This window comes from Mauremys mutica, chromosome 3 (genome assembly GCF_020497125.1).
Source record: "Mauremys mutica isolate MM-2020 ecotype Southern chromosome 3, ASM2049712v1, whole genome shotgun sequence".
Taxonomy (NCBI): Eukaryota; Metazoa; Chordata; order Testudines; family Geoemydidae; genus Mauremys; species Mauremys mutica.
In genome coordinates, this window is record NC_059074.1 from 203,414,633 (window position 1) to 203,434,779 (window position 20,147).

Consider the following 20,147-nt stretch of genomic DNA (forward strand, 5'->3'; position numbering starts at 1 on the left):
AGGCGAGTGCAGGGCTCCCGGGGGGGCCAGAGGGGAGTGCAGGGCTCCCGGGGGGGTCAGGCGGGAAATGCAGAGCTCTGCGGGGGAGCAGAGGGGGCAGGTGGGGTCCGGGTGTGGGGGGCCAGGAGGGGAGTGCAGGGCTCCCGGGGGGGGCAGAGGGGAGTGCAAGGCTCGGGGGGGCGGAGGGGGCAGGTGGGGTCCGGGTGTGGGGGGGGCAGGAGGGGAGTGCAGGGCTCCGGGGGGGGCGGAGGGGGCAGGTGGGGTCCGGGTGTGGGGGCAGAGGGGAGTGCAGGGCTCCGGGGGGGGGGCGGAGGGGGCAGGTGGGGTCCGGGTGTGGGGGGGCAGAGGGGAGTGCAGGGCTCGGGGGGGGGAGGGGGCAGGTGGGGTCCGGATGTGGGGGGCCAGAGGGGAGTGCAGGGCTCCGGAGGTGGGGGGGGCCTGGCTGCACCCCGGCTCCGCTGCTCCCTCCCGGCGCTGGCACCCCAGTCCGAGTCATCACATCTGTGTCCCCCCCCGGGCCGGCAGGGCACTCTCCGCTCTGATTGGCTGGCCGTTGCTGCGCTACTGATTGGCCGACATCCTTAGCGTAGTCCCGCCCCCCAGCCCTTCCTGCTTCTGCTCCACTCAGCGCCTGTCTCCCGGCCGGCTCCGACGCCCCGCCCCCTGGAGCTGCGCATTCTAGGAATCTTCTCCGCTCCCATTGGCTGTGCTGTCACGTGGCCGCTGCTGTCCCCGCCTCACGCCCGGTTCGGCCGGGCGGTTGGAACCGGTTTGTGCGGACGGTTGGGGACCGCAGAGCTCGGCTGGGAGCTCGCGCGGCGCGTCCTGCAGCCGGGGCCGCCGCTTCCTCAGACAAAGGCAGCCGGAGCCGCCAGCCGCGCTCAGCCTCCAGGTCTCACCCGCGGCCGCTGGGGTGGAGGAGAGGCGCCTGGGGGCGGGGGCAGGTCTCTGACAGGTGGGAGCTGGGGTCCGGGTGTGGGGGCAAGAGGGGCGTGTAGGGCTCCCGGGGCGCGGGGGCAGGCGGGAAGTGCGGAGCTCTGGGGGGACGGGAGCAGTCGGGGGCAGGGAGAGGGGTGTGTGGGGCGGGAGCAGTCGGGGTCCGGGTGTGGGGTCAGGAGGGGAAGAGCGGGGCTCCCGGGGGGTGGAGGGGAGAAGGGGGGCGGAAGCAGTCAGGGTCCGGGTGTCAGGGCAGGAGGGGAAGAGCGGAGCTCCCGGGGGGTGGTGGAGGGGCGAAGGGGGCCGGGAGCAGTCGAGGTCCGGGTGTGGGGTCAGGAGGGGAAGAGCGGGGCTCCCGGGGGGGGTGGAGGGGAGAAGGGGGGCGGGAGCAGTCGGGGGCCGGGTGTCAGGGCAGGAGGGGAAGAGCGGGGCTCCTGGGGGGGGGGCGGGAGCAGTCGGGGGCCGGGTGTCAGGGCAGGAGGAGAAGAGCGGGGCTCCCGGGGGGCGGGAGCAGTCGGGGGCTGGGTGTGGGGAAGGAGGGGAAGAGCGGGGCTCCCGGTGGGGCGGGAGCAGTCGGGGTGTGGGTGTGAGCGGGGGAGTGTGGGGGGCTGGAGCAGGCTGCGGTGTCTTAATCGCCCGGCGCTGCGGAGGAGGCGGTGAAGGGTGATGCCAGTCGGGGCAGGTGCTGTCCGGGCAGCTGTTTCATGCAGGGAGGTTTTGTTTACTGCCCTGATTGGGCGCAGAGCCGGTGACGAGCCCCCCAGAGGAAGGTTGTTTAAATCGCCTTTCACTTCACCTTATGTAACCCGCTCTCAGACTGAGGAGACGGCTCTTGGGTAGCTGCAGCCAGCAAGTGTCGGGACAGCTCTCTGGTTAGGAGCACGATGAGTCACTGACAGCGCTATCTCCCACTGCTTCCTGGGTCTCCTCGGGAGCGCTCTCACGAAACATGGGGTCGCCATCCTTTGGGCTGCTTCTGAGCTGGAAAACAAGAAACGATGCTGGTTACCTTAATTAATGTCTTGTTCCACATGTGCCTATCTCTTCTTTTGACCAGAGTAAAAGGAGGGGTGATGTGAAGGGATTAGGAGGACTTGTCAAATTTACAAACTAGGGTACTTTCATAGATACACCTCTACCCCTATATAACGAAAAAAATCTTCTTGCATTATAGGAGAAACTGTGTTATATCAAACTTGCTTTGATCCCCTGGAGTGTGCAGCTCTGCCCCCCCCCCCTCCGAGGGGCTAACAGTCACGTCATAAAATATTTTCATAACAGAAATATGTCACACCTGTAAACCAAAACTAATCCATTGTGTTACTGTCACTTCTGGAACAAGTGTAGAGTATGTTTAAAATCTTCCTGGGAAAATTACCTGGCTTGAATAGTGGCCACTTTACGAAATAGTCAGCTGACTTTCTCACTTCCAAAAAAACAGAATTCAGTACTCCACATAATGGGTAAATAACTTAAAAGCACTTTTTAAAAAAAAGCTGTTTTTTAGTCCAAGGACTGTGGGGAGCATTGGAAATTTGTGATTAAGTGTCCATTTCATTTTTATCACAAGTTGGTATGTGGGAAGTAGGGTTGCCAACTTTCTAACTGCACAAAACGGAACACCTCTGCCCCACCCATTCTCCAAGGCCCTACCCCTGCTTGCTCTATTCCCCCCCCCTCGCTTACTCTCCCCCATCTACTTTTATTGGGCTGTAGCACAGGGTGGGGTGAAGGCTCTGGGGTGTGGGCAGAAATGAGGGGTTCAAGGTATGGGAGAGGGCTCTGGGCTGGGGCAAGCGGTTAGGGTGTGTGTGGGGGGGTGAGGTCTCCGGCTGGGGGTGCAGACTCGGGGGTGGGGCCGGGGATGAGGGGTTTGGAGTGCAGGAGAGGGCTGGGGCAGGGTGTTGGGATGTTGGGGGTGGTTTGGGCTCCTGGAGGGAGTTTGGGTGCGGGGGCAACTCTGGGCTGGGGTAGGCGGTTGGGGTGTGGGAGCGGGTGTGGGGTCCTGGCAGTGCTTACTGTGGCTCATGGGAAGCGGCTGCCAGGTCCCTGCAGCCCCTAGACATGTGGGCAGCCAGGGAGGCTCTGTGTGCTGCCCTTGCACCTGTGGGTGCCACCCCTGCAACTCCCATTGGTCGCAGTTCCTGGCCAATGAGAGCTGCGGAGCCAGCACTCGGGGCGAGGACAGCACATGGAGCCTCCCATGCATCTAGTGGCTGCAGGGACCTGGCAGCTGCTTCCAGGAGCCACACAGAGCTAGGGCAGGCCGGGAGCCTGCCTTAGCTCTGGGCCTCTGCTGCACTGCTGACCGGAGCTGCCAGGGTCCCTTTCTGACTGGGCGTTCTGGTCGAAATTCAGATGCCTGGCAACCCTAGAGGGAGGAGGTCGAGAGGGGGGACTTGCTCCTAGACTGAGACTTTTTTTGTCAAGTTTCAGCACTGAAATATTTCATCCCAAACTAGATCTTTATTAAAACACTAAACAAACAAAGAATACCTACACAACTTGGTGCCATTGCAAACATGCCCAGATCATTTCCACTTTCTTTTCTCAGGAACTCATTCTTCAGAATTGCTGTTAAATGACTGAGCTGGAAGAACAGTTTGCATATAGGCAGAGTTCAGTTATTTCTTGTTTTGTCTGTTTTTTAAGAGATGACAATGTAAGCTAATGTTAGCTGCAAATTTGTTTTATTATGGTAGCAACTAAAATATAACTGATATTGAGTTTGGGATGCAGGAGGAGGCTGGGGCAGGATGTTGGGCTATTGTTGTAAGTACTCACCTTCGGGGACATATTTAATTTTCCAGATACTTACAAGATAAACAATTTCCTTAAATGTTAGTGTTGCTATTTTAAACCCCAGGCATATTCTGATATTTCTTGAAATAGTATTTCTGTTTCGCTTCTTCCTAAATGATGGATTAAAATGTACAACAGGATTTTGTTTTGTCAGTAGAATTTCTGCTTTTGGATCAGAAGTTGTGTGTTCAAATCTTGCACCTAGCTTAGCTCATATCTAAATGTTAATGCTGCAGAACTTGTAGAGGTGCTTACCTATGTAGGAAAGATGAAAAAATAAGGTCCTTTTTGTCTGTGACTATTCAGATGGAAACAGAGGGTTTCAGAACTCTTTTTGTAAAGAATGATAGCAGTTATGATTTTATATGCTGTCCAACCTTGGCACTGGTTCTGATGTCGAACATTATATGATTATTGCTGATTCATTTGCCTGTAGTCACTGTACTGCATGTATCTGATTTGTTACTTTCTGATATCTTGTGTATGAGCAGAAGAGAATTCTATTCTTTGTACCATTAGCCTAATGAGTTTTTGCTGGAAATCATTTAAACACTGTGTGATGCTGGAAGCAACTTATGTTGATATTTGGCATCTGAGGGCTTATTTCTGTAAGACGTGTAAAAATCACATCTTAGAATGTTAGTTAGCACTTGTCTCCTTTTTTGTTCCCTGCATTACTGAACATTTTGTTCCATATATACTAAATATATGTAAAACAATAAATATGATTTTAGGGTAGGGCAAATAGGGGGGCCAACAAGTGCCTTGTCTGTACTTTCCTGTCAGTAGGGACAGGTGTTGATAGCATCCATATATTCTGTGGATATTATAATAGGGAGAAGGACTGCTTAAGATGGAAACATGCAATTTTAAAAACACTGTAATGCAACCCTCATGTATATGCCTATGAATTTTGGGTTTGGAAAATATAGTCACATTTTGATATAATTAAGGAAAATACTTATTTTCTGCAGTACCAGTATTGTACACTTTGATCTGTTTGGTGATTAGTGTGACGTTCACACAAACATGCTATGTGTTTACCATTATTTTCATATGGCTAATTAAGCAAACTTTCTAGCATAGTGACTTTGTCCCTTAAACTCATTATGCACCTAAATACCTCTAAATATCTAAAATTAAAGATAGGTGTCCGAAAATCCCACTAGATGCCTGTTTGCATCTTTAGGCAGCTAAATAACTGTACAAATCTGACCTTCCATAAATAGCAAGTAAGAGATTTTTTTTTCCAATGAAAGATCTGAGTTCTACATTACAATTTCTTCCTTCAAGATAACATTATCTAGGTGAGTTTCAGGTTGGTGGAGTATGTGCCAATCAGAAGTTTCTGATGGTCTTTTGTCAGCTGGAAAATGTTATTTTAGATCCGGAAATTTATATAACATAAGCAAAGCTTAGTTCCAGGTAAATCCTGCTCCTTTTGGCTTTCTCATAAAAAAAAGTAGCATAAGAATGACGATACTGAGTTAGACCAATGGTCCATCAATCCCAGTATCCTGTCTTATGACAGTGGCCAATGCCATATGCTTCAGAGAGAATGAGGAGGACAGGTCAGTTATCAAGAGATCCATCCTCTTTTGTCCAGTCCCAGCATCTGTTTGTCAGAGTCTTGGAGACACCTGGAGCATGGGATTGTATTCATGACCATCTTGGCTAATACCCCCTGATAGACCTATCCTCCATTAACTTATCTAACTCTTTTTTGAATCCAGTTATGTTTTGGCCTTCACAACATTGCCTAGCAACGAGTTCCACAGGTTGATTGTCTGTTGTGTGAAGAAGTACTTCCTTTATTTATTTCTTCAGGTGACCCCGGTCCTTGTGTTATGTGACATGGTAAATAATGCTTTTTCTCCACAACATTCATGGATTTTATAGATCTGTCATATCCCCTTTAGTTGTCTCTTTTCCGAGCTGAACAGTCATACTCTTAAAATTCTCCTCTTAAAACACAGCTTGCCAAATACTGATTAACCTCAGTGGGTAAGGTTCACCTAGAAGACCAAATCCTCATATGATGTAAATTGTCTAATCTAGCTGTACATACGACAAAACCCAAGGATTTTGATACGCTGAAGTCTCTAGGTCAGATCTTCAGATAGCATTATGGTGGAGTAGTTCCAATTAACTTACTGGAAATAATAGCTATTTACTTAACTTCTTGTCCTACCTTTTAGTTCTTTCTGCTTTGAATTCTATTCTGGCACCAGCTGGAATTTTGTCTCCTTTCTTTACTTTCCAAATTGCAAAAGGTTCGTACTGGATTCTTTTCATTAAGATGTAAAAATGTTAGTTGTCTTTATGGGGATGATGCAATACTCAGCTACTCTGCTCCCCTTCCAGATACTGTAGTTTACAAAATCAACACTTCTTTCAGGGTCTAACAATTCTTCATCTATTTTGGATAGTGAATGGAAAGTAGCTCAGTCAATCTCTAGTCTCAAAATTGTCTCCTTTCTGATTCTGAAAGTCATAAATTAATGTAAGCAAGAGACTCTTCAAGATTTGTAATACTTGAGGGTTTTTTTTTGGTAAGTTCCTGTGAAAGTTGGAAAATTCAAAAGAGCACTATAGCTGCAAAGAGCTGTACTGGAGGTCTAGTCATGAAGTGATTAATACCACCTGAGCTTGAAATTAACAAAATGTTGACTTATTTTGGTACATCCTGCCTGTAGCCAAAAATTAGACCAGTACCCTGTTTATGCTAACAGCCCTAAACTATGCTACATACAGTCTTTATGGGAAACAATTGTTATACTTAATTGCAGTACATCCAGACTTGATCACATCTCCTCAGAGGGAGAAGGGAGATGCTCCTTTCTCTCTTCAGCTCTGGAGATTCATCAGCCTCTTCAGAACTCTGAGGATTATTGCACGTATGAGGAAATAGGGAATTTTCCTTGACTGCTCTTAATTGGGTAGGGAGTCTTGCATACCAATAGGATCCGGGGCTTATAAAATTTACATGACACTGACTAGCCAGAGAGTTAGAATTCTTAGCCAGGAAACTCTTCCCCTTGCCTTGCAAGAGTTTAAAGGAATAAAATTAAAGCCTTCTGGACAGTTTCATTGTGTATTCTTTTCAAGATATATCAGGTTGTTCATCCAGTATCACAAATGTACACAGCGCTTTACAAATGCAGAATAATATACAGCATGGATTTTGATGCATTATTGTAAAGTTAGAGGGAAATCTAAACTGAAATATAGTAACTTGATGCCACAGAGAAGTGTGTGTGTGAATTTGTATTGTATTCCATACTTGCAGGCATAGCTTTCCTTCAGGAACTTTCTTGAAAATTGTTAGGTTTTTTTTACCTAAACCTGGTAAGACTAATCATAAGCCTGATATATTTGGCAAGGAGTTCTACAGCTGCAGTAATGTCCCTGAAAATGTTCTATTTCCTGTGTGTGTGTGAGTGTAAACTAGGGTTTTTTCAGGTGTATTATCCCTGTGGAAGTTGAGGTAGTCTCGAGGTAGATCATTTCCATTCCATTGAAAGAAGCTTTGCAAAACTGCAAATGAAAGTTCTTTCAGCCCAGGCTCAAAATCCATTCATCCACCCTTGAACATTATAATGAAAAACTAATTCTTTTTGCCTGTCAACTAAAAAGCCCAAACTCAATATTATCTGTCGGTAAATGAGTGAATAGAACTTTATAAAGCACTTAAAGCAGCCTTACAGATTTAAGATCAGGTTATTGACTCCCAATTAGTTTCGAAACTGAATTCAGAGTTAGTGTAGCATAGGCATAGTCTCTTTCATATCCACCTTAGCTTTGTGAGACACGCTGCATCATCGTTGGAGGCAGTGTTATCCAGTGATAAGACATTGGTCTGGGACACCAGAAGCTCTGGGTTTAGTTTTCAGCTGTGCCAGTTACTTGCGTGATAGTCTTGGACAACTCCCTTCCCCTCTGTCCCTCAGCTTCTCTTTGTTGGGGGTGGGGTGGGGTGGGGGAAAGCTCCTTCCTGTTTCCACTTAAGTGAAATCTCCTCCCTTCCAGTTCACAGATGGAAGAGAAAGGGGGTGGGGTGAATAAGAAAAGAACAGGAGTGAAAGAGGTAAAATAATGTGTGGGGCAGATGAGGGACAGACCCAAAGGGAAGAAGTGTGGAGGACACAGAAGGAAGAAACTCAAACATTAGAACTTGTTTTTTTCAGCTCTCTGACTTTCTGCTCTGGGCTCTGAAGAGCTACCTTTCTGCATTCTCACCTATTTGGTCTCTAGATCTTCTCACTCTGCCTTCTGGGCTCCTTCTCAGCTCTGTATACGTTTTGCAATCACTGGAGGACTGGGGCTTGCCCTCTAGTGTTGTAACTTGGATATTTTTTGTTCAGTAACACTAAGGCTCTCAACATAGGCATGCTGCTGTCAGCATTGTATTATATAAACAGTACTTCTGTTTAGAACTGGATTTTTTGAAACCCGGTGTGAAGTGTTCAGAAACTGACGAGGTGGGAGTACAGAACTAAAATTTCTTGCTGTGTATATAACCCTTTCAAAATCATTTGGCTTATTTGGCATTCTGCTGGTAGTGCATTTACATACAGTGCATGCTGTTTACATATAGAAACATTATGGCCTTCATTGACTCTGAAATTATTTTATAAGTAATGGAAAAGGAAATTATTTTAACTTATACATTTCAAATCCATAGTTATCTAGGACTGCCAGTGTTGTCACTAGGAACTGTCTTTTATTCAACTCTAAAATACCTTGCATATTTACGGCAGGGCAATAAAGCATAGATAATATTTTAATAGTCATAGCAGTTCTGAGTAAATGTGATTTTGGTTTTTTTCCTGGTTATTAAAATAGGACTGCTATAGTTATGTAAACTATCATCATGTTTTCATTGCTGCCATGTTATTTTGAGGCATTATTTTTCATGAGTAGCTTTGAAAGTAAGAGTAGGGTTGTCAACCTTCCAGGATTGGCCTGGAGTCTCCAGGAATTAAAGATTAATCTTTAATTAAAGATGTCATGTGATGAAATCTCCAGGAATACATCCAACCAAAATTGACAACCCTAAGTAAAAGTAAAGAATAGCTTAAAAAGGTAGCTCCTTACCCATAGAAAAGCCATTGGCCATTGAAGGGTATAATTTCACTCTCTCTCTAATGATAAAGCTCCCATTGACTTCATTGAGAGCAGAATTAGGCAAATGCTGAGTGCTTTAGAGCAGTGCTTCTCAAAGTGGTGGTCTGCGGACCGAGCCATCGGCTGCCAGTCCGCGGCGAGTTTCCTCATAAGAGCATCGAATTGGATGATGATAATATGGCACCGGTCCCTGGTGCATTGGGGAAAAAAATTGCCAGTCCCTCACATCAGATAGCTTGAGAAGCACTGCTTTAGAGAAATCCTCCCCTAAAAATATTGAATTAGTGCTATTCGTCGTTCCACATATCAATCTCACTATTTCTATTTAACACTTGTTAATCTTGTAGATAGGCCCTGTGTCACACTGACTTCCTTGCTGACTGGACAATGGTTTCTTGATCTGGGCAGTCCTTTTCTTTGGGTTGCTGTGGGATGGTCCAGAGCTCACAAGTACTGCCATTTGCTCAGAACATTAAGACCAATACTTGGTCACCCCCCTATAGATGACTGAAGTTCATACCCTAGCTTTTAGTGAGACCGCTACAGAGGCAGTATATTGTTACTGAAATACTTTTTTATTTTTCCCCCCTCCTAATAGGAGACATCAGACTTCCTTAGTCATCATCTGCAAGTATGACCCCATCTCAAGTTACCTTTGAAGTAAGAGGAACATCAGTACACGGTACGCAAATCACACTTGTCAAACACTTTTGTGTGTGTGTGTGTGTGGTAAAACTAGAAGAAAATCTTCAAGCCATACAGTTTAAAAAATATTTTTTTATTTTAGTTAGAAGGCAAAGAATCATATAATTTTGATACCTGGGATGACAAGGTTCAGGAGGGTGGATCAGTAAAGAGGAGCTTTACAAAATAATTATTCTTTAGCAGAGAGTTGGGGAATGAATTTTATCTTATTTATTAATAACTTGTTTGAAAAATGTTAGCATACTAGAGATTTTGATATACTCCCTGAAATAGTCTGAATACTTTTAAAATTAGAATTGTATTTGTGATAACCTTACTTTATCAAGTGGAAATATTTAGCATTAATCCTGACCTCAGATATGCAGGCATATGGAAAATCCTCAGTTTGTGCATACGTTTGCAGAGGGTTCCTGTTGAACCAAATATAACAAGAGAATGAGTTTTGAACACAAGTTAATATATTTGATCAGAACAGTGTGCCATCTTATCCAGTATTCTGAAACCTCAGAAGGGAAATGTAACCAATATCTCCGTTTAGCTGGGTTTGGGTTGTTAGCTCTGTCTGTGTCTAGCCAGTGGGATGTTATCGAATCTTTGCCTTCAACCTTTTTTCCTAAATCATTACAAGCCAAAAGCAGACACTGGGTAGCTATTCCTTTGAGTTTCCTATCTTTCACCTCCTCTAATTCAGAGACAGACCCCCCCCCCCAATCAGTGGTTGACTGCATCTAAAACAGAGTGCTTCCTCCATGAGTCATTATATGATTGCCACAGGGTGGATTTGATTTAAATCATGACTAAAATCACTAGTCAGGAAGACTCGATTTAATCATGGGTTTTCTACATAAAAGTGCATTCTTGTTGGTTGTTGTAACCTTAATATATATTCTTCACAACTCAGAGGTAGATGTAGGTTTCATTTTTAGAAGGTACACGCTATACATTTTTAAACAGTGATTTTATTTTGAAGACTTTTCAGATTAGTTTTACAGCTATATCAGAAAATGAATGATTGGTTATTTCATTTACCAAAGGTAATTGAAGCAGATAGTTCACCTCCCAATGACTTCATAAATATCTCCAATTCAACAGGTTAATCATTAATATTTGGAGGATTTTCTTGCCATGCTGTATTAGGAGGAGAACATCACCAGACAGACATTTAAATTGTTTTGTTTTGTATTTAAAACAACAACGTTAAATATTCTGGATTTTTTTCTTCAACGGCAAACATATAATATTTTAACAAAACAAGCATATGTCCCTCACTTCTCACATTTATCTCAAGATTTCTTCTACTTATCCAGATCTATTCCGCCCCCAATAATCTTCTATTTGTTGAACTTTTTGAAGCTTTGCACTTTTAGAGAGAGGTAAGGGATTGACACATTTGCAAAGGGATATTAGAGTTGAGGTCTGTTGTTTCTCACTTCTATATATTTATTTGTTTAAAAACATTTGTGCTGTTAACAAGCATGTTACCTCTGGGGAGACAAATCCATAGTTTGAGAACTGCAAAACTAAGCATCTCTGATGGTATCTTCTAGGCTGAGCACTAAGTCCCATTGGGTGGGTAGATTATTTAGGTTAATCTTTCTATAAAGCCCCTTGAACCCCATAAGACTGGGTCACTAATCCATGAACTATTGGAACTCGTTTACAAAACTTTTCTTAAACGTTACATGAATATATTATCTCATACTATAGAATTTATAATCCCTATTCCATGATGAGATATCTTTGAGCTATAATAGGTTTTTTCTCAAAAAGCATTTTATCAAAAAAAATCTGATTTAAATAAAAAAATCACTGATTTTTATCCACCCTGATTTGCCACAAACATATCTAAGGTATTCATCTTCTCAGTCATCCTGGTCAGCCTAACCATACATGCTCCCCTGTTTAACAGCATAGCAGTACCTAACTGTATATACACAACTGTTTATACAGTGTTATAATGCTTAAATTCACAGTTAGCAACTCTAATAAATCACTAGAAGGCATCAGCAACCATTCAATAATAAATCACTAAAATCACCAGAAGCCCCCCCTCCCCTTCTTACTGAGCATACTCTGCTATGCCAAACTTAGTGGAGGTATGACTAAGCACTGTTTGCTCCCCTCTGCTAAAATCAGAGGGAAAATTCCCATTCTTGGACTTGTGGGAGCTTAGCTCTCGCCCCCTCCTCTGCTGGTGAAGTTGAGGACTCAATAGGTGTTCAGGATGTTCCACTGGTCCCTTTACATTCTTTCCATGCTGCAAATCAGAGACCTTGTGTACACTACAGGGGAAATGCAATCTAAGCTACGCAATTTGTGTTATGTGAATAGCGTAACTCAAATGGACGTAGCTTAGACCTACTTACTGTGGGATCCACACTACGCGATGTCGACAGGAGATGCTTTCCTTTCGACTCCCCCTACTCTTCTCGATCCAGTGGAGTACAAGAGTCGATGGGAGAGCGATCTGTGGTCAATTTAGTGGGTCTAGTGAAGACCCACTAAACCAACCTCTGATGCATCGATCGCTGCGTGTCTTTCCCCCTGGTAAGCGTAGACAAGCCTAGAGCAGTTAAACACCTTCTTGTGACTTCTTTAAGCAACTAGTCATTAGATAGAAGATGCATGGAATCTGCATTTGTGTTGCTACAAAGATGCCACTTGGGTATACCCTTGTTTTGCTGTACTTTTTGCTGTACCCGATGTTGCAGTTCTTGCTTATTATGGGTTATCATAGAGTTTCGAGTTTCAACTTAAAATGATGAATCTAGATCCCATTACCAAAAATCTGAATTATTTTTTGTTATAAACAATCTTGGAAAAGTGCTTGTAGAGGAGGCAGGTAGGAGCCTGGGAGACGTTATTTTCTGTAGCATGTGATTTCAAAGGGGCCATTTTGAACAGTACCATTTGCATGGTAGGAGGAGGCAAGAAATATAGCTGGCCAATATTACTGCAGCTTATGTGGCAACTTAATAAAATCTTCAATATATCATTCTGCTCTTTTGATATAAAAATGTTTTGTTATTTGGCGGTAATTAGTACAACAAGAAGTACAAACTGGAAGTAAACAGGGAAACAGTTAACCATACATGGTTTATTACTACAATGATATTGGCAAAATAATGAATATATAATAGATGCCTTTTTTCACTAGTCATCTGTTGAAACTCCTTAGGGGGCACACTTTCTGTCACATTTTAGTTCAAAACGATAAGCATTAATTGTATCTTTTTTGTTTAAAATTACACTGAGCTTATGATATGTAACAAGAGGAGAAGTAACAGATTATTAAAACAGAAATATGCATTGAGACAGAAACCAATGCCAACATCTTGATAATTTGTTGAACTATCAACAAATGCTTGAACGATCAAGTGCAAATGTTTACCAATAACCAATTGCGGTTTATTACAAAAACTTAAATTTGCAATAAGATTGAAGTAGCATTCATTTATTTCACATAAAATAAATCAGTAGCTGTTGCTCAACAGAAACAGCTGAACATGTAATTATGAATATTGGCTGTTGTCAGAGTGTTACCGGTGTGGTGCTCTGCTTTCTCCCTGTTGATATCACTCGGCTGCGTGCGTGAGTTCCCTCTGTGTGCTGCCCCAGCTCCGCAGATAGCTGACACAGCAGACCCGACGAGAACCCCCAATAACCACAGAGTCCAGTAAGATGCAAAGCCACGTCAGCTAGGTTTATTGCGACCTCGGACACAATTGCAGTTCCCTGTAGGTTTCTTAGCCTAATTCAGGGCATACTACGAGAAAGTGCCTCTTGGCAATGGACCCGGCTCAGTCAGTGGCGGGACTTTCCACTGCCCCCTAGACCGGACAAAGACACCGCCCTAGGAATGCATTCTTATACACAGATACAAACAAGTTACACATCACACCTGACGTATTGAGGTGCAACCTTTCTACGTAGCAAGGTACAACCCCTCTACGTAGCAAGGTGCCGCCTCTCACCTTGTACATGTTGGTTCGATCAAAACAACTCTATCCATCATATTACCCTTTTGCCCCTGTCATTGGGATGGGCCAGCCTGTTCTTTGTTATCTGTGTGGAATGTGCAAGTATGTGAATGTTCTGATATCTAGTGTTCAGTACCTTTTAGGTACGTATCTTCTTGCAACATCAGCCCTTTCCTTGCTTCTGTGAGCAGGGCCTGCCTCTGGCTCACAGCTTAACTTTGCTTTATGTTAGCAAAGTCTTGAGCATTACTTTAGGCCTCAGGCCTCATACCAGGCCTCTGATACCAAGGTTTATATCTTAGGGCCACCTCTTACTACATTGGCAAATATTTGGTTGCATAAGTTTCCGTTGCATTTGAGCAAAATGTTTCAGCCATATTTGAGAATGAGGCCAGAAGGGCAAAAATATACTTTTACCGGTATAAAAAAAAACTTGCAATTTTTTAAACAGCTGTACAGGCAAAATGTCCAGGGCTTGGAACCTGAAACCCAATATGAATATCTAGCCTTGGCTAAGGAGCAGTGTCTTTGATTTTTGTATTTTTAAAATAATGACTCTCCATGATTCTAGTTGTCACAATCTGTAAGAACTGTTCGATGCCTCAGGGAGAGTATTTTGTTTAAAAATTATTCTAGTTGTATGTCATAGTTTTTGTAGAATTCTGAAAACTTGCAAAAATTAAAAATAACTAACAAAAAAAGCCACAATTCTCCAAAAAAGCTTCTGCTGTGCTGCTTATTTCCTTCCTGTAGTTACAAGCTTGTTATTTCTAAAGCAGCTAGTTGTGACATTGTTGTCCCCAGCAGAACAGACTTTAGATTTTTTTTTCTAATTGCAATAGCAACAGTAAACAATAAGGCTAGAGAAAATTAATTCCTTTTCTGTCAGTGGTTTGCGGGGAGCCTTTCTGTGGCAAATACTTACAGAATGTGGATGGCATAAGGGGATTCTGTTGCACCACAATACTGACATGACATGAGTGCTTGTCTTCACTACGGGGGTAAGTCGACCTAAGTTGCGCTACTCTAGCTACGTGAATAATGACATAGCTTACGTTGACTTACTGTGGTGTCTTTACTGCGCTGTGTTGAGGGGGGGACCTCGCCAGTCAACTTCCCTCACTCTTCTTGGTCGCTCTGCCGTCAATTTAGCAGGTCTTATGAAGACCAGCCCTTAGTTTCATTTTGCTGCTACTAGTGGAGAAGTGCTTTGGGTATCAGCAGAGGCAGGAAGCAGGCTTGTGGACATGTAAACAAACTTTCCAAGAGGCTTCAGCAGTTCTCTATGCAGTTATATATTTTTTCCTCCTTATCTAGACATAGTGTGTGTGAATTTTGTCAAATCACAGCTATAAATAGTAAGTGATGTATGAAATGAGAATCCTTGCCTAGTGCATTGAGAGAATATGTATTTTAGTCCCACTACAGTACTATTTTCTGTAGTATTCAGCTATGGAGTGTTGCAGTGAACTTGAAAATGCTCTTAACATTAAGGAATTCAAGTTTATAATATACTTGCGTTTCTCTAGTGCCTTTCATCTAGGGACTTTACAGCATTTTACAAACACTAATTAAGCCTCACAACACCTTTCTGAAGGTACATAAGGGTTCACTACCTCTATCATTTAAATATAGCCACCTGTGTGTTGCAGCTTTCTGTGTGGTGAGCAATTGCCAAACCTTCACACATTTAGGACAAGAAATGAAGAATATTGCTAAATAAAACTGCAGGGGAATTTAGAGAGGCAGAATATAATTATCTAATCTAGAGATTGGCCAGTACACAGACTTTACTCTTACTCTTAAGACAAGAGACCTGGTATGTGTGATGAGCGTGTGGGACAGATCTGTGTTTTGTTTTGTGTCCCCCCCCACCTTTTTTTTTTCTTTCCTCAGAATAATCCAGGCCGTGAACTTCTTAAATGCTTTAAAAACTTGCTAAAAGCTACTAGGTAGATTTGACTTACTAGCAACCCCTCAGTTGCCAGAAAAAAGTTGCTCTTATCCAGAAGTTGCTGAAAAGTGGAAGGCAGGTTTGCAAGGCAATAGCCCGGGAAGAAGCGTTGGGACGTGCCATCCCTGGCTACAGCACTACAAGCCTGCCTGTGTAGAGGACAGCAGTGGGGTGGGGTGCTGCAACCCTGCTTCCATGGGCAGCAAGAGCACAGGAGACCCATGGAGCTGCACTGTACATCTCCTTGTGCTGTCCGGTGATCGGGGTTCAACGCTTCCCAGCACTTCCTTCCCTGCTGCAATCTTCTGGAAGGGTTTAGGGAGAGGTACCATGCAGCCAGGCTGCAGCCCCACTCCCTGCTATGGCTCTTCCCACAGCCCGTTACTGCTTATGCAGGGCCTATGTGCAGACAGGTTTGCAATCACAGAAAGAAAACTTTTGGGATGGACTGAGCACTGGCCACAGGCAAACTTGTGGGGTTGCAGCCAGAGAGAGGCATATCCCAGCACTTCAGTGCTTAAATTTGTAATGCTAGAGCTCAAGCAATTTTTTAACTTTCATAACTGATGTGGCAAGCCCAGAAATGCCAGGGCTCAGCACTGGTAAGCCCTAGTGCAAATTAAGCACTACAACACTTCCTTCCCTGTCTGCAGCCTTGCAAACCTGCTTTCAGATGGTGCATTTCTTCACCCCCCCCAAATGTTGCTAATAAGCAGTATGCCATTGCTGATACCCAAATCCAATTAACGTTGATGTTAATGAGGTGGGATTTATTTCCAGCAATATGTTGCTATTAACTGGAAGTTACTAATATCATTGCTGTTAAATGGAATCTGCTGTATTTTAAGAGTGTTCCAAATGTTTTTACCTTAATATTAATCTACTATAACAATTCTATTTTGGAATCTCTTGCCTTTGTAGCTGCATTGTGTTAAACAAATCTTTTCTGTAGCACGTGTTTTTTAAAGAATAGCACCTGACTTGCATTGATTTTGTGCGCACCAGTTACATAGTAAGTGCATTGTCATATTACCCATCTGCCATTGTAGGTTTACAACAAACTATAAAGTAGGTCTGTGTTCTGTTTTTTCTTTTTAATATTTAAAGAAAATATTGATGCAAAATTTGATTGGCAAAATACTAAATGGGATGAATAATTACTATTACTGGGACTGAATGAACTTGGTAACATCCTTTTTAAAGTTGTAAGTTTTGCATCTACCTCCAAGCTGCAATATATTCTTTCCCAGTATGAGAATTTGAAATAGCTGTCAGATATAATGACTTGTGGCACAGGTTCACAGCTTTTTATTAAGGCTTCCTGTGTCTCTGTAAGATTGGTTCAAGTTTAATAGTTGAAAATACCTAACCCATTGTCATAACAGGTAGGTTAGTCTTCATTAATCCCATTTTTCTGATGCTCATGTTTACTGAAATTAAAGAACTATTTTCCTTTTGGGCTAAAAATGCTGCATGTTTGGTCTCAGCCCAAAGGTGACATTAAGACAATTCAGTTTTTAGTGAGGGTGAAACAAATTCTAATCCTGGTTTTTACTTTTTAGGAACAGTTCTAGTAGAAATGACTGACATTTGAAATTTTTGCATGCAAATTGTTCTTAATGAAGGGGTAATACTTTTATAGGCGTTTTGGGGAGGGAGGTGGTGAGTAGAGGGAAAAGCTCAGTGAGCTTCTCCTAAAACTTACAGCAGAGCCAAATGAAACCCCATCACTGTGTTAATATTGCTATGTTCTTGCATGTGTAGACGACTGCTCTGAAGTGGAACACTTTGCATGAGGGAGAGGAGGCAATGCTCACTGTGTAAACTACAAAAAACCCCAAACCTCCAAAAGTACTGTTTTAACATCAAGAAAAGGAAGAACATTAAAGTTGTGCAGTTCAAGTAATCCAGGGGAAAATTCTTGAGATTCTGAATGTTAACGTCCCAACAGAAGCATTAACCCCTTAACTTGCCCCTGTTGCAGATCCTTTTAATGCAGGTGTAATGTACATATGCACAATCCATTAATTTTGTGTGTTGCTTTTCTATTCATATAAACATAAAAAACCCCTAAAAGAACAAGATTAAGTTTGAAAAGTCAAGTATTCAAGTTTGAAAATACCAAAATAAATTAGCAGCCTGCTCTCTTATCAGTGCTTTCCTGCTTGTTGACACCAGTTAAGAGACTTAAAAATAAACAACAAAGTAGTTGCTGACTATTGAGTGTAAAATTCTGCTTGAGCTACTATTATGTATTTGAAATGAATTTCAAGGAAACTGACTTGGCATTAAGCATCTGTGCTTCGGAATCTGCCTCTACCATAGTCTGCAGAAGCATTTGTGTGGTTGTCCCTGTTATTTAGCAGTGACTGTCAATGGACCTGCCCATCTGTAAACTGGAGGTGAAGCCTTCAAGATGGAGATGAAATGTGAAGCACAGTCAGTTCTGTAGTAAAATATCCTTTGTGAAACAAAAATAATGAAGAGAGATGGATTGGTGTCTTTCATGTATCACAAGTTTTTAAATCCCTTCAACCACTGTGTAGAATGTCCTTTCTAATTGAAGACAAGTCTAAATAAATATGATGATTATCTTCCTAGGAGAGGTTTTTGCAATATGTGGGAGTTGCAGCGCTTTAGGAAACTGGAATCCTCAAACTGCAGTGGTACTTCAGGCTGATGATGCTGATGGGTAAGCTTTTAGTAATAAAAACACTGATCTAATACTTGCATTTTGATACTGAATTCAGAATTCTAAAAACTATACACACAATTCATAGAACATGTTTATCTAATCAGGTCTCTCCATTGCTTGATCATTTGGAATGCATTTTTAGAAAAAAGTTGTTTACTAATGTAATACAATTTGTAACTTACACATGTGCTTTTCCAGTTATGAGTGATATCACATACTGGAGTGGGGTGGTAGCACTGCTCAGCAGTACACTTGCAAAATCTTCTTTAAAGTGCAGTTATGGATGATCTGTACTAAAAACTTCTGTTGCTGTGACTGTAAACCTGTAATAAGAGTAATTTTTTTGTGTAGCAATGAGTGGGGGAATATCAAACACTAACACTTGTGTTGCATACATTTTAAATGGTTTAGTATGAGAATAAATACTGCAGAAAGAGTCAACCATTTTCTTAAAATTACAATATGTTGCTTATTTTTCTCTGGTTTGGGGAATAGCATGCATGGAATCTGTTTCTAACTCTGCCAGTGACTGTGTGTGACCTTATTCATTTAACTGTTTCTCATTTTCTCCCTAACTTTTAAATGAAAATTTTTTCCCTTACTTTGTAAAACACCTCAGATCTACAGATGAAAGGCACAATAGAAGTGCTATGTATTTTATTTTACTTGATGCATGCTTAATTAAGTCACCTAGAACAGAACTTTTTGTGATTTTTTTTTTACATGTAGTTTATTTTACAAGACATATGAGAACATGCACTTATGTCTGAGATCACAATCAAGTTTCAAAGCTTTTTATATTTAATGGAAAAACTGACAATGCTGCATATTTGTATTACCACAACATTCTAGATGTGGTCTCTTTCTAAATGACTGAATCACGACTGCAGCATTGATAATAGATGGTTGTAGCAATAAAATCGTACTGCAACTTCATTATAAATGTTGTAAAATGCTTTCAGCCTCTCAAACCATTTTAGAGGTCTGTTACATAAATTCAGTGTTGCTATTCAAGTTTCACAAATACACTAAGCTAGCATTCTTTTGAATCTGTTTCGTTGACTAACTTTTTTTTTTAAACAGCCCTGGTGCTTTCTTAAAAGGTAGTAAGAAATGTACTTTGATAGTAAAATCATATTTTTCTCAAAGCCATGTTTGTATACTTACCTGTTTCTATAAAACTTTTAGTTTTGGGCTAACGATAAAAATTTTTGAAAACCTTCATGTAACCAAATACTTTTAAAAACTATTTTTCCACAGTACGTTATGGAAAACTACTGTTGAACTTACTAGAGGAGTTGCTGTTCAGTATCGGTATTTTAAAGGGTGCTTCTTAGAACCCAAGGTATGGATAACTTTTTAAGCTTTTTTTTTTTTAGTTTTTACTGTAATACTTTAACTTCATAAGGAATAGGTCTTATGACTCCAGCAAAATAATAAAAGACACAAACTTAGTCTGCGACAACTTACTGTTACTAAATGGAGTTTGTTACTTTAGTCATGCCTACTGCCCTGCCCCACAATTGCTGGTTTTTGTTCCACCAAAAAAGAGTGAGCTTAAATACCTACAAAATCCATCATAACTGCAGGTCGTTTTTATCTGTTCTCACTAGAAGTAATCATTAAAAGCCAACAAGTTTATTAATCAGAGTAAGAGTATTGCATCATAATAATGTGAATGTATAATAGCAGAAGAAAATTATTGGTAATTTCAGTAAACACGCTAAAATTCTGCCTTACCGGGCTGTCTTTAATATTTACATTTTTTGATAAAACATTAAATGTTAACTGCCTCTTTTCTTGTGGAGTTGCCACATCTTAACCGCTTTCATTTAAAAAAGCCAAAAAAGAGTGAGAGCATTCCAATATTTTCCATAGTTCCTATGTAGGCATTTGCATGAGTTATACACCTGCAGTTTTTACATGGATTCATACTGAAGATGCATGT

The 20,147-nt window shown here is 42.2% G+C and overlaps 1 protein-coding gene across 2 annotated transcripts in view; it reads left to right on the plus strand.

Moving 5' to 3' along the window:
- The first annotated feature begins 735 nt into the window (after positions 1-735).
- GPCPD1 (glycerophosphocholine phosphodiesterase 1) overlaps positions 736-20,147 on the plus strand; it is a 69,478-nt gene continuing 50,066 nt past the window's right edge. Inside the window, exons 1-4 of one of the 2 annotated variants that reach the window (XM_045009794.1) lie at positions 736-892; positions 9,464-9,547; positions 18,106-18,196; positions 19,460-19,544. In XM_045009794.1, the coding sequence (XP_044865729.1) occupies positions 9,499-9,547; positions 18,106-18,196; positions 19,460-19,544 (225 nt within the window). In that variant the 5' untranslated portion in view covers positions 736-892; positions 9,464-9,498. Of the gene's footprint in view, positions 893-938; positions 956-9,463; positions 9,548-18,105; positions 18,197-19,459; positions 19,545-20,147 lie in introns of those variants that run through there. The other variant, XM_045009795.1, reaches the window with a different exon arrangement.